The sequence below is a fragment of the Sander vitreus genome, chromosome 10 (genome assembly GCF_031162955.1).
Source record: "Sander vitreus isolate 19-12246 chromosome 10, sanVit1, whole genome shotgun sequence".
NCBI classification, from domain to species: Eukaryota; Metazoa; Chordata; class Actinopteri; order Perciformes; family Percidae; genus Sander; species Sander vitreus.
The window spans coordinates 18,794,735-18,808,786 of NC_135864.1; the positions used below are offsets into that span (position 1 = coordinate 18,794,735).

General features: G+C 39.9%; 2 protein-coding genes across 3 annotated transcripts in view; one reads left to right on the forward strand and one right to left on the reverse strand.

The window, feature by feature from the left end:
• Positions 1 to 53: 53 nt before the first annotated feature.
• On the reverse strand, positions 54 to 5,820 carry cdx1a (caudal type homeobox 1a). Its single transcript, XM_078260730.1, has 3 exons — positions 5,411 to 5,820; positions 4,083 to 4,227; positions 54 to 2,999 (listed from the first exon to the last, which is right to left on the reverse strand). Exons 1-3 carry the CDS (start codon positions 5,758 to 5,760, stop codon positions 2,829 to 2,831), a joined length of 666 nt encoding a protein of 221 aa, XP_078116856.1. The 5' UTR covers positions 5,761 to 5,820; the 3' UTR covers positions 54 to 2,828.
• Positions 5,821 to 11,771: 5,951 nt separating this feature from the next.
• Positions 11,772 to 14,052, forward strand: part of pdgfrb (platelet-derived growth factor receptor, beta polypeptide) — a 32,427-nt gene continuing 30,146 nt past the window's right edge. For both annotated transcript variants that reach the window (XM_078260732.1, XM_078260731.1), the window contains exon 1: positions 11,772 to 12,190. The gene's annotated coding sequence lies outside the window, so the exon portion shown is untranslated. The remainder of the gene's footprint in view (positions 12,191 to 14,052) is intronic.

Below are 14,052 nucleotides of genomic sequence, written 5' to 3' on the forward strand. Positions count from 1 at the left end.
ACATAGGGAATCATCTTGCACCTTAGCTCTTGACAGGTATTTTTCCTCATAAAAAGCAGGTGATATTGTCATTGTCTGTGTCATGTGATTGTTGATGTTATACTGCCATGCCACATGTATTTATTTATAAAACCAAGACTGGTGCCAATTCTTCAATCCTGGGCACGTCAGTTTTTGACTGAAGGTATAATTTTGGGTTACTTATAATTTAATTTAAAGAATGTGTCAGCAACTACTTGTAAATAATTGATTGAATTGATTATTCAGTATATCTATGTATCCTGTAATGTGGACTTTATTGTTGTATGATTCAATAACAAATTACGGTACAAACAGAGGTCATTAAATTCATGTTTTACAGTAATTAAGTAATTTTGTGGGCTGGTAAAGCTTTAGACCATTGGTACACTTCCTCATTGGCAGCATGCACTTATCAAGAAGTTTTTCACTGTGGTAATGTTTCAGACGGTTGTGGTGCAGGGAAAGCAGCAGATAGACCCACAGCTTGTCACTGTGCTCAGTGCTAATGAACAGATATAAACAAACCAGATCGATAAACCTCTGCCCTGAGCATGCTTTTTATATAATGTGCAGCAAATGTGAACCAACATAAACTTCAGCTTGAACTAAATACAAACAAACTATTTCGATTGTATTGAAAGAGAAAACAGGAATTCTTTCACATATCAATAAATATATGAGTTGCAGAAGTTGGTGGTACGGTGGTTTATTTTGAAAAGAAAGGTATGCCAGCCTCTGCTAACTATGGTCTGCGATACTAAAGTTACATTGCTACGTTTGCCAATTTCCCTTCTTCTTTTTTTAAATTGACCACTAACAGGAAGGATCTGACAGTGTGATAACACTTCTTACATGCACAGTGTAGCACATTTTCTTTTTTTTTTTTTTAAGTGCTCACATTATGCTCATTTTCAGGTTCATACTTGTATTTAGAGGTTATATCAGAATAGCTTTACATAGTTTAATTTTCAGAAAACACCATATTTTTGTTGTACTGCACATTGCTGCAGCTCCTCTTTTCACCCTGTGTGTTGAGCTCTCTGTTTTAGCTACAGAGTGAGGCATCTCACTTCTATTCCATTTTTGTTCGGAGTCGCACATACGCAGTACCTAGGTAAGGACTATGAAGGAGTATGAGGGCGTGCCATGCTAGCAGCTAGGCGAGCATTATAGTGAGTTAGCACTATAATGCCACTATAATCTATGTACATATTTCATGCTGTATCACTATAATGCCAATGTCACTTTGTAACACACATTCCTCACGGAAGTAAAGGCTGGACTACAATAGAGCTGTTTGGAGCAGTTTGTGAACAGTGTTTTCTGTTAGAGATAGTAAGTCCCTTTGGGGTGGACTTTGGGCTTTTTCACTTTGTAAACCTATAACGTGCACAAAAAAGATATATAACCCAATAAAGGAAAGGGAAAAAGCCAAAAAGCATAATATGAGCACTTTAAGATTACTTTTGGGGCATTTTAGGCCTACATATTTATAGGACAGCTGAAGACATGAAGGGGGAGAGAGCGGGGAATGACATGCAGCAGAGGGCCGCAGGTCAGAGTCAAACCCACGGCCACTTCTTCGAGGAGTAAACCTCTATATATGGGAGCACGCTCTACCAGGTGAGCTACCCAGACACCCTGTGTAGTACATACTTAACGTTTCATACATACAGTACTGTCAGTCCCAAAAGACTAGATAAGCGGTGTCTTTTTTCCACTTAAAATACTCTCAAGCTAAAAGCTTTAAAGCTGAATGCCTGTCTGTATTTAGAGGTACAGTGATTCCGGTAGATCATCAGTCATGTGGCAGCTGTTTTTCAGGATGTGGCTAAAGGCTGCTGTCTGAACATGTTTTTCCACAGTCATTTTTAAACATGCTTGCTCTCAGTTCCTTGCTGTTATCACAATGTTGTGGCTGAAAAAGATGTTTTTATGTAATTATGTATATATTAAAATCTATTAAACAGAAAACGCCAAATGACATTTGTGTTTTCATATCAAATAAGTACTGTTTTTCTTTTTTTCTGTGCATTCACCATTTCCATTACACCATACACATCTGCCTTTATCCCTAACTAAACCCATTGGTTTATACTTATATAATCCTGCATCAATATTTCAACAGAAAAAAACATTAAAAGGTTGTTGAACTTTGGCACCATCTTGTTTAAGTTTTTTTCTTCTTATTTTCTTACTAGTAACAAACTTAACCCTCTTCTCTCTCTAATTCTTGTAAATTCAAATGCTAATAAAGAAATGTATTAGCATCGTTTTACTTCTCATTTCCATATTTTGGCAGAATTTGCATTTTTTATGTTCAAGTGTGAGAAGCACTTCCTCATGTCATTAAAAAAAATTGGGTTAGGATTAGGGCTATTGTCTTAATAATAAAACAGATATTTGCCTATAGATTAACTTATTGTAATTTGTATTAACCAAGACTCAGACACATTTCAACATTGTGTTTATGTGTTTGTGCTAAAAAAAATAACTATTGAAATGCTTTTTTTTTGTTTACTAACTACTCTTAAAGAAGGCACATAAAAGTTAACCTGTGATTCTTTGTCCTTCTAATCAGTATCTTGGTGCTGAAAATAATTACATGTAAGTCCTGTGATTGGCAAATTCCCACTAGAGAAGATTAGTGCAACACACGTAGTGCTCGTCATTATGAAAGGCAGGAGGTGCAGCATTAACATCAAGGTGATGTGAATCATCTTCATTCATTCTGTGGTAAACTTGTAAAAACAAAATAGCTCTATGTACATATTTCATGCTGTATCAGTCTTCCATATAAAATCCACCTAGTATTCCTCTGATATCGTATCAGACATAATGTTGCTGCTGTTGGTGTCAGCGGGTCCACCCAGTGCAGGCGGTGTGGGTGTAGTTGTGGAGGCCTGCTGAGAAGGCTGCAGCTTCTTCCGGGTTATCTTTCTCTCTTTTGCACGTCTGTTCTGAAACCAGATCTTCACCTGACATATCAACATCAAAAACATATTTATAATTTAGTAAGGGCTCTTATTGGATGTTACTAAAATGTGATCAGAAATAGCAAATTATGGTGCATTATCTGTTGGCCTTTATCTGTTATCAATTATGTTATCTTTAGTGGACGATGAATTGCAATGATTTTTCCTTTTTTTGTGTAGATTGTTCCCATGCTTACTTCTGCTTAAGTTTAATTTAGTTTAGTTTCCTTTTCCCCAGAATGACTTTGTTGCACTCAACTGTGGGTTCGACAAGCAGAATGAGTAGACGAGTTTCATAATACAATTTACAATAACAATAATAGCATCGTGAGAGAGAGAGTGAGGGTTTCACCATTAACACTACTTAATGCAAGATGTTTTGTTTGGCCACATAACATTATGGTTTATAGAGGTTTCTGCTGTTTATTCTAAAGCTGGTTTCTCCAAATGGGATTGTTGAAGAACTTTCTGCTAATGTGTGCTGTGTTAATCGCATCAGACTTAAAAAACTCTTTCATACATCAATCTATCCTATTGTTAAACCAGCTACATTAAATCCAGTGCAATATTTATTCAGGGTTACAAGTCTCCATGACCTTGTCTGTGTGTATGTTCATGTCATTTGTCATTTGTCATCTGTTGTTATACATGTATTCTTTGTTTCCTTACTTGTGTGTTTATGTCATTTGTGGTAATGTTTCATTTATGTCTTTTGGTGTTATTCATGTTATGTATGTCTGTATGTATGTCTATGTCCTCTTTTTTTATACGAGCTACCCAGGGATGCAAAAAGAATTTCAGCCTTGGCTGACAATGAAGTTGTATCGTATCGTAACTACTTTGTATATCCATGACAATAAGAACAATACAGCACCAAGCAACTACATGGACTAAATCAATTGTACCATAAGCTGTGTTTTTAGGGATTGCAATTTTTTTCTTACTAATATCACTAAAATATCAACAATAAGAAAATACAACCTATTCCTTTACTCCTCACCACTGCCATCCCCTCACCTCACAAAAACATAAAAAAACAGAAACAGGGTCCTAGTGCCCCCCTCTATATTAAAGTCCCAGTCTCACCTGTCTCTCCGAGAGGCTGAGTGCCATTGACAGCTCAGTCTTCCTCCTTATGGTGATGTAGCGGTTGTACTGAAACTCCTTCTCCAGCTCCAGGCGTTGATGGTCAGTGTACACCACCCTGTACTTGTCCTTAGTGCGAGTCTTTGCTATATAGTATCACACAAAATAACCATGATTTAGTAAAACAATAAATACAAGTTTGGATGACTGACTGACCTAGTGAATTTAAGTTAATAGGTGTGTTAAACATGATTATAATGTCAGTGAGTCACGTGCACTGTAGGCTGGGGCCAAACAGATGACTAATTTGAAGACGTCTGGTGCCACGTTCAAGTTCAGGCGCCACTTAAAGCCTCATCAACTCTATTAATCACACTAACTATAACTAATGTAAAGACTTCTCACTGCATTGCATCAGTGGTTCTTCTTATCACTGTGAGTGGTGTTTACATAGGTGTTTACACAGGCAGCTATTCATTGACACACACACACACACACACACACACACACACACACACACACAGAGTATTAGTTAAGAGTTAGTCAGAGTTATTGATCTGACATATTGACCATGTGACAGCATTGTTTGAGACACACACACACACACACACACACACACACACACACACACACACACACACAAACACACATGAACACACAGGTGAGACCTGAGGGTTTGCTTTAAGAGGAGATTTGGTTTGACTTCTACAGACTTCCTGTAAGTGTTCGTGTTATCTAGCCAGTTTGTCACCCTTTTGCACCCACCCAGTGGACAGAGAGGGTGGGGAATGACATTTCTGCAGACTTCACGGTTGCCACTGTTAGCTTTGCATTGACATCTCGAACCATGCTGGCGGAAGGGAGAGGCGAAAATCTTGATGAATGTGTGTGTGCAGTCAGTCTGACTTTACTCTGTGTACATGTTGAAATGGTTCCTGTCTATAAATATGCATTTGACCATATTTGTCATCTGTAGGCCTACACCCACTCAACTCCTGGGGTTAATCTTGTGACTGCACCAAGGACTATCTAATAGCAATTGAGCATCATGTAGGGTAAGTGTTATCAGATGACACTTTTCCTGTTAGATTAATTTATTAGCATTTAAAATATCTGATTTGTGATCAGCCCCAAGATAGACTGGAAAATAGGCCCATGTGTTTAAACAAATTCAGATGCAAGTTAAATTTTTAATAAATTAGAATTATGTATAATTATATCTTAACACTGATTATTTATCGGCCAATAGGCCTACAATGTTAACAGCAACCACATCACACACAGTCTAAATACGTTTACATGGTGCCATGGTATCCAGTATGAAAGTCCCACCTGAAACGGACGGTCTGATGGATTCATTTGGTCTCCTCCTGGAGCTGAAGGGGTCCTGTCCGGAGATGAAGTTGTACGGGGTGAACGATCCCCCTCCAGCGGCGGTGGGCGTGCTGCTCAGCTCCGGTGTGGAGAAGCTGACCTGCCCTGCGTTGGGGCTTGACCCCGGGAAGCTGTACGGATACTCCTCCCGGGGAGCGTAGACGGAGTTCCAGGCACTTGTCGACGGGTCACCGACTCCCGTGACGTGATGGTAACTTGTGAAGTCATACGGAGGTGGAAAGTACTGACTGTTCAGTGGCAGTGTCTGAGCCGGGTGTCTGGCCGACTGTAAGTTGGGGTACATACCGGTGTCCTCGTCCGACAGATAGGGTGACTCTCAGGTTGACCTCGGTGAATCAAACCACCTGGCGCATGTTAGGTCTCCTTGTTTATTCCCAGCAGACTAAGGCGCTCTGTTTCTCTTCAGTCTAAGGTTCGGCTACCTGTGCAGTAAGACTACACACACCTTTATAGATTTACTGCCGAGGAGTTCAAAAGTATCATCATGACGTCACGTTTCACCTGAGACCCACCTGCCTGCTCGTCTTGGCGACGTTAGGGCATTGACCCTTACCCAATCTGCCCTGGTGGATGATTTTGATAAGGCCACCATGTAAGGCGTGCGTGAAATGTAGGCCTATGTGCGCACGCCCATGCACGCACGTGTGCATGTAGATGTGAAGGGCTCATGTGATATCCTGCACGGAGATTGTAAATCAAGATATGAGTCATATATCAGTGTTGGCAAAAGTCTATAAAGTAATACCACAATGTAAAACATATTTACAATCTTACTAGGGACTGCTGAAGTATTATTAGCAAAATGAAAAGTAAAAGTAGTATTCACTAGGCAGGTCAGCAGGGCAGTAGCCAGGAATGTCATGAATCCAAATTGCCACACCCATGTAAATAATCTATAATTTGCACATTCGTTATTTCATTTAACTTTTCAATTGTATTTTCTGTAAACATATATTTAATGTTGTTCTACACGGCCATGTATGTACAGTAGTTACATTTAAAGTAGGTAATTAACACTACAGAAATATCAGAACCAGCCTTAAGAAACATAAATTTAGTCAAAACATGTATGTAGTCTAATACTTGAATATAAACTAATTTTGATGTAACCTCCCAAACTCACAGAAATATTACAGAGAACTTTCCCTCCTTGTCCTCAGTGGTAGCTAGGCTATGGCCCTGCCTCAGTGATATTGTATTTAAGTATTGTTATTATTACATTTATAATAGAAGTATAAAAGAGGAACAGATATAGCATGGAAATACTCAACTAAAGTCCAAGTGCCTTATAACTGCACTTACATTACTTAAGTAAAGGTTGAATGTTGTTCACCAAGAATAGGTGTTATGGATGAATTTGTACCCCCTTAAACAAGTGTCCCATTGATTGTTTATTTAAAACAAAAGACAACATAGCCAACTTCCTATTTTCATTCCCAATCAAACAGGTTAATTTTAATTAAGATATTGTCTTTTTTGTTATTATTTTCCGTAATATAATAGTTCACATGCAGGAAGACACATTTGATATGATTTCATGATGATATGATTTATGATTATTATATGATTCTTTAGGTGTTACAGTGAGGTGAAGAAACTTGGGGTAACGTATTGGTGAAGAAAAGACACCAATGATCACATAATTGTGTTATTTATGATTTCCCTTTGAAAAAAAACCTATTCTCAATACTTTCTGTAATGTAAACAAAAAAAGGTGTAGAAATGCAGAAATTGGCCATTCCAAACAAGTTTAAATTAAAGTTTTATAGGTTTATTGTCCACTATGTCCCTGCTTAATACAACCACATGAGGGCAGTAAATAACTTAATTTGACCAGGCAATTAACCAGTTCTGGAGTCCTGCAGATATTCAAACTTGCTGTTTCCAAACATATGATCAATATAGGCATATTTTCCACATTCAGGTGATGTAAAGTAGGCTATACTATTGCAGATATTGAGCTTGTCTGTGGGTCCTTCTGCATCTGAGTTGACCAAACATTATAAAAGATTCATGTTAGTATCTTGGTCAGAACAGTCATTATCAGCTATAACAGCTATCTGCTGTTAGCATGAAGCAGGCTCATGTTAATGGAGAGAAAAGTGCTAAAGGCCTGAACATTAAGGAAAGTGCAACATCAAACACATTGCAAAAAGCTTCAAATGTAGATCATAACCACTAAGCAAAAACAACCTGGCTAAAAATATAGACGTGGTTTTAGCACTTACACTATACATTAGAGAATGTGTTGATGTACAAACTGCACCGTTTGGCTTTATAGATGACCCGAAAACTGGCACTAAAAATGTTATCTGAGCTCAAAAAAGAGGTTTAGTTTGAAAGCCCTTGTCTGCTGCTGTGTGCCAAAACATGAAAACATGAGCTCTTTTCAGGCTGTAAAATCTTTAATATTTATTTAAATGTGGGTTACTGTAGAGAATGATACATGTACTGTATATAGATTCAGTTTAAACAGTGTTCCCACTGGTCTTCTTGTAGTCATCCCGACATTCAAGCTCATCGAGGGGGAACTAATAAGAGGTTTGTAGCCTCTTTTCACCAATTCTAAAAGCTCACATGTGAGCTGCTGTAGGTGCCCAGACACACCCAGAGCTTTCATCTACCACAGTCAGGCTTCCTTTAAGGCCTGTTCTAGTTTGTAAAAAGCTTGCAAACAGTACTTATCAAGTGCTAAACACCTACAGCACGTCTGATTCTGCTTCACTATGTTATTTAAATGTTGTACTAGAAGCATCATCATTATATCATGATAAACTAAACAACTGAATAAAGTGACTACACAAAAAGTGGTCATTACAAGTTGATAGTTTACTCAGTATGACAACTAACCACCCCAGTTTCAGTTGTTTTATTTGATCATAGAGTGTGAGGCGGTCTGTATACTATGTGTGTGTGTGTGTGTGTGTGTGTGTGTGTGTGTGTGTGTGTGTGTGTGTGTGTGTTTGTGCATGTATGTGTGTGTGTGTGTGTGTGTGTGTGTGTGTGTGTGTGTATTAAGAATTACCTCATTAACGATAAGACAGAATACAAACTTTAGTTTCAGTAATGACGATGGGGGCATCATGCAGGACTGCATCAGGTTACTGTTCTTGATGCACGGAAATTTCTTTTTGTATATTTTTTATTTAATCTTGAAAAACCATATAAAAAAGTGATTCAAGTTGAATTAGATTCTGTTTAGTCTGAATGCAACCCAACCACACTCTCCAAACAACAGCTTAAAATAGATTATAGAGCAAGAAAAAGTAGCACATGTAGATTTAATTTGCGCTTCTGTTGTGTAATCCATTTAATTTTTCTCTGTTTCAAAAGTATGTAATTTTCTGCATTTTATTAGCTGACAGGAAATGAGAGTCAGAGAGAGGAATGAGATGCACCAAAGGTCCCAGGCCGGACTCAAACTAAGAATGTTGCGATTACATGAGCAGTGTCTAACACACACAGGTCACCAGGACGCCTTTAGTTTCTCTAATTTTTCCTGTTTAGCTTTTATTCTTTTTTATGATGTTCTGTATGTAATTAATTAATTAATTAAACAAGTTGTCATTGTTTTTAATCTGCCAATTATTTTCTTAATTCATTTATCAACCATTTTGTCTACAAAATCTAAGAAAACAGTAAATCTCCATCATAATTTCCTAAAGTCTAAAATTATGTCTTCAAATTTCTTGTTGTGTCTGAACAACAGTCAAAACCCAAAGTTAGTCAGTTTACTATCACATTAGACAAAGTCAAGTAGCAAAGCATCACATTGGAGAAGAAGGGAATGATATATCTGCTTGTAAAATGAATTATCGATTCATTTTACGATCAATTAATCGATAATTGAAATATTTGCCAATTCATTTTCTGTTCATTGGTTAGTTGTTGACTAATTAAGCTAATTATTTAAGCTCTAAATTGAGTTCATCGTGTTTTATTTAGAGGTGGTATCTTATGATGGTGATGATTGTTGTTATGTATTAGAAATGTCCCAGTGTTTTCTGAGTATGATGATATGACATATGAATCAAGTATTTTGGAGCCTCTGACTAATACATCCATATTGGCAGAATTTATTATGGATCTGATTCCAGATGAGTCATTTTATGGCTTCATCTGTCTTCATCTATCAGAGGTATGTTGGATTTAGCTCCGGGCCCATGCCTCAGCCTCAGTGTTTCCTGCTTCTAGCTCCCTTCCCCCCTCCCAGGGGTCTCCAGGGGCCACTGCCTGTCAGACACAGAGAGATAACTATCCAAAATCCAGCTGAACACAAACACAGTACCAGCATACATGGTGGTTGTGTTTCACATTTTGCCTGTCTGCCCCTCCCTCCGCCACATTCCCACTTTCTCAATCCCATTCAGTGCCATTCTCTTGCTGTCCACCAGATGCCCTCTGACTCTTTCTCCTGCACCAGTCATCTCACTCCCTCCTGCCCTGCAGTAACCCCTTTCCTTCCAGTCCCAGTCACCTGACCTTACCCACTCACCTGTTCCCACTTCCCTCATTAACCCTGCAGATATTTAACCAGCTCCTTTCCACTAATTCTTTGCCAGATTGTCATTGTTGCGCTGCACCTTTGTGTTCAAGCCTCTGTTGCCTTTTACCCTGGAACCTTGCACATGCACATAACTGGAATCTGCATCTGCCTGCACTTTTTCCTGCCCCCTTCCTGCAGTCTTGTAAACTTCTGTTTAAACATGCCAGTAAGCTTATCTTGTTCATCTTTTCAATAAGTCCCTAAACTGTTCTAGTCTGTGCTGTGTTTGGGTCCTTTCCCTGTTGCTGTGCTCACACCCACTTGACAGGTTGCACTAGTTTCACTCCAGCTATGGAAACAACCCAAATCAGTGAGAGAAACCACTCTAGCTGTTTTCATGACTTGAATAGGCTTGGTATTGTTGTAGCAGAATGGTTCGGAGTCCAGTTCATCATGTGGTTTGCCACTTTGTCAAGCTGTATGAATAACCAAGGACAGCTGCCAAATATAAAGCCATAGACACCCCATTGTGATCTCTTTCTCCACCACTCCATTGTAATAACATGCTAACATTAAAGTTCATAACAAAATGCCAAATTAGACATGTCTGTCTTGTCCTCTTAGAGCTGTAGGATGTTTAGACGGAGTGTGTGTCTTATCTCCAGCTGATAAAGGGATTGTGTGCATTGCATAATGTTAATGTCATGTATTATTGCTGCATTATTATCTATTATCTCTTGTAAACAGTTTTAATTTACATCACAAGCACTAAAACATACACAAATAGATTCATTGGGCTAAGTCCCTGGATTTGGGGCAGATTTATTGCAAGAAAGTGTTAATTACATAGTTAGAAATAGATTGATGTTAAGGTGGGACAGTCCTGTGTGGTGTTGCTTCCCTCCTATCTAATAACTGGGGGTTCACTGGCTCTCTAATTACTGCTAGCAGGGCTTTTATATTTACCCTCACAATTAGAGGAGAACATGGTAACTGTCCAGCCCCCCGTTACCCCCATCTCCCCCCTTGTTGGAGAGAAAAGGCCTTAGTCAGCTGCTGGGTTGCGTTATGAATTTCAAGCCATCCAGTCATATCCTGGGAAAGGAAGAAATTGGGGAGAGAGCCAATGTAGAAAACAGAGGTATTTGTATGGTGTCTGCATGTGTTTGAAAGAGAGAGGCTGAAAGAGAAGAGACAGAAGGGGGGTGAGGACAGAGGGCCAGAGGGAGGTGTTGAGCTATTTTATGTGGGATAAATGGAAAAAGAAATGATGTTAAAAAGACAGAAGAGGAGATGCATGTAAGAAAGGTTGTTCACTCAATCTAAAAGTGCCCTATGTGTTTAACCTCTTTTATACCTGATTCTTGCAGTGTGATTATGTAAGTGAAGCTATGTTGTTGAGAAACTGAGACTTCCATGTTTGTTTCCAAAGCAGGCCACCATGAGCTCTGCCAAAACCTTTTTTTTTTCCAGCTTGGACCTCTCTCTCACTCTTTCTCTTCCTTTTTATTGTGTTTGTTGTTTTATAGAGGGGTTAGATGTGGTCCAGATTGCTGTTGCCAATAGAGACTGTCTCAGTTTACCTCCAGTTGCTCTCCAGTCCATTCATAAACAAATCACTCCAGCCCTGGACCTCTGAGCTGCTACCTAAGAACAACAAACAGAACTCAACCTGTATTTTGAAGTTTTCTCCCTCTGTCTTTTCTCTTTCTTCCTTCACTCCTAAACTTCCCTCTATTGCTTTTTACTCAACTCCCACTCACAATTCCCTCCTCTCCTCCCTCTCCAACTTAATCTTACTCTAGCTTTACCAGGGCCGGACCACTGGCTCCCTCCTCTGTGTGAATCTGAATGTGAGTCAGGGAAGCCGTGTGTAGTGTGTCTCCATTGGGAACACTTCTTTTTAAACTTACAGCACTCTTTGGGAGCGGTGGGCAGACTTGTCCAGAGTGTGAGAGAGGAGAGGAGAACCCCATGGTGCTGTGATTTGACTAAACAAACAGCTTGGCTCAGAACGGTACCTCCTCCAGCGCACTCCCAGGACAGCAGAGATTAACCTCAGACTCTGAACATCTGAGGGATCTATACATCTGAGGCAGCAACCCCCGGAGTGACAACCAGCTGGAAGTCTCTCCTCTGATTTCAGAAGGAGGAGACCGACTGCTGGCCGGCAACCTCCTCGGACAGAAAGGGAAGACTTGTCGATGCTTCTAGGATCACTCTGAAGGTAAGAGGTCTTACTTCTCTGTCACTGTCAAGGATTTTACTTTTAGCCATGGCTGCTTGGCAGCTGTTGACAGAAGTGAAGATGAACTGTACAAAGTGGTGAAAATTCACTTAGCCTGCATGGGAAGCCCACTGTGACTGATTCAATTTCATAGCTGTCTGTCAGGGAGACAATGCACTTACAACACTGGACTGTTGGTTCATATAACTTTGACCTGCTAAATAATCTAATTTTAGACAAAGAAAAGTCTGGTTTTAGCAGTTGAGTCTGTTTTTGTTGTGTGATGTTGTTGCTAGTTGGTATGTGTCACTGTTGGTGGTATTTGTTACCCACATACTTGCATGTGTACACACTAGGAATTACAATGTGAAAGAGTGTAAGCAACCTGTTCAAACATCAACATGGTGATGGCTTGCATCTCTGTACATAGACACATTTTCATTCTTTACATGGTGCAACTTTAACAATGTTTATCTTCTCACTAAGAGAATGCGTTTGACATGGTATCCCAGGGTCTTACACACACACACACACACACACACACACACACACACACACACACACACACACACACACACACACACACACACACTGGGCTTTATAGCACAAGCTGTTTGTATGTGCTTACTGCTAAAGGGCTTGTTTATACAGCTCTTTTCAGTCACCCTGAGTGAACCAGCGGTCCTCACTGCTAGACCGTCAGCCTCTTTCCTCCCCTGTGAATGGCCCTAACAAAATCAATCTTCTCTGCATTGCTACATGGAGGAGCTCATTGAAAAGCTGTGGCTGTGATATCAGACCCATTACTGTCACCAGCATCCTCTGTAACTGTGGATGGATCTCCTCTTAGAGATAACGCACACCAGCTTGAATTTACAAACTCAATGCCTGGGCCACCCTTTTTATGAATGTATATCTCTCAAAAAGCTGTGATTCGGTCTCGTCTGAGAAACGCAGAGCCAAGTAGACATAAACAATCGGTTGAATCATCTCCTCTCATTTATCACAGGAGAATTTTTTAGTACCTGGAATAAGTTACATTACAACAATGTGAGCTATTTCATTGCAGACACATGTGGCATGCATGTCTTTTCACTCTAATCCACCATATGTTTTGCACCTGAAAGCCTTCCCACTTCCCTGCTATGTGCGGCTGCTGTGGTGTTAAGCTGTTGGGTTGGTTAACTGCACATCCATCTCCTTTGTACAGATGACCGTTCTGATATAGGGACATCTGAATTAGCATAAGCTGTAATCAAAACAATGTTGGCTTGTGTTTTGTGTCTGCTGTGCTCCTCCTCTACATTTAGGAGTTTACTTTTGAAGTTTTTGATCTTCTCTGGCTCTGTCTGTGGGTATTTCGGTCCACGCGTTGTTTCATACTGTTGTTGCAGATGAGCTGTTGGAAAATTGCATGCATGTCATACTTTTACCATCAATGGTATTAGACTGCATTGCATTCATGCCATAGTTTTACCATCAGCTGGATGTCTCCTGCTAAACCTTTTACAGCACCAACTTAAAAACAGTGGGTACACTCTGACACATCTTTATAGCATGGATTTGTTAAACATAGTGAAGTTTCATTTGTCTTCTGATCGGTGGGGATTTCTCTCCCTGTGCGTTAGGCTGCTGGTATGTACTGCAGCAGAGCGCTTCTCCCTGGCTCTGATGCAGCCAGTCGGCTCCACTCCCCTGGCCCAGACCTAATCCTTCGTCATCAGCTGTTTCCTGGCTCTCCGGCCTCTCCGCATGCCAGTCGCTCAGAGAAAATGTGCTTCACATTATGACCATGCAGAAAACATGCCAGGAGTCTGATTTGGCTCACATGTGCCCAATATGTAACAGCCTGAGCCCGGCAG

Excerpts from the sequence above, each read along its gene's own strand:
- cdx1a (XM_078260730.1), bottom strand. The coding sequence starts at position 5,760 with ATGTACCCCAACTTACAGTCGGCCAGACACCCGGCTCAGACACTGCCA. Across the intron at positions 4,228-5,410 it reads AGACCGTCCGTTTCAGGTGG|AAAGACTCGCACTAAGGACA; the intron begins GACTTTCATACT and ends ATACTATATAGC. Across the intron at positions 3,000-4,082 it reads TCAGCCTCTCGGAGAGACAG|GTGAAGATCTGGTTTCAGAA; the intron begins GTGAGACTGGGA and ends TTGATATGTCAG.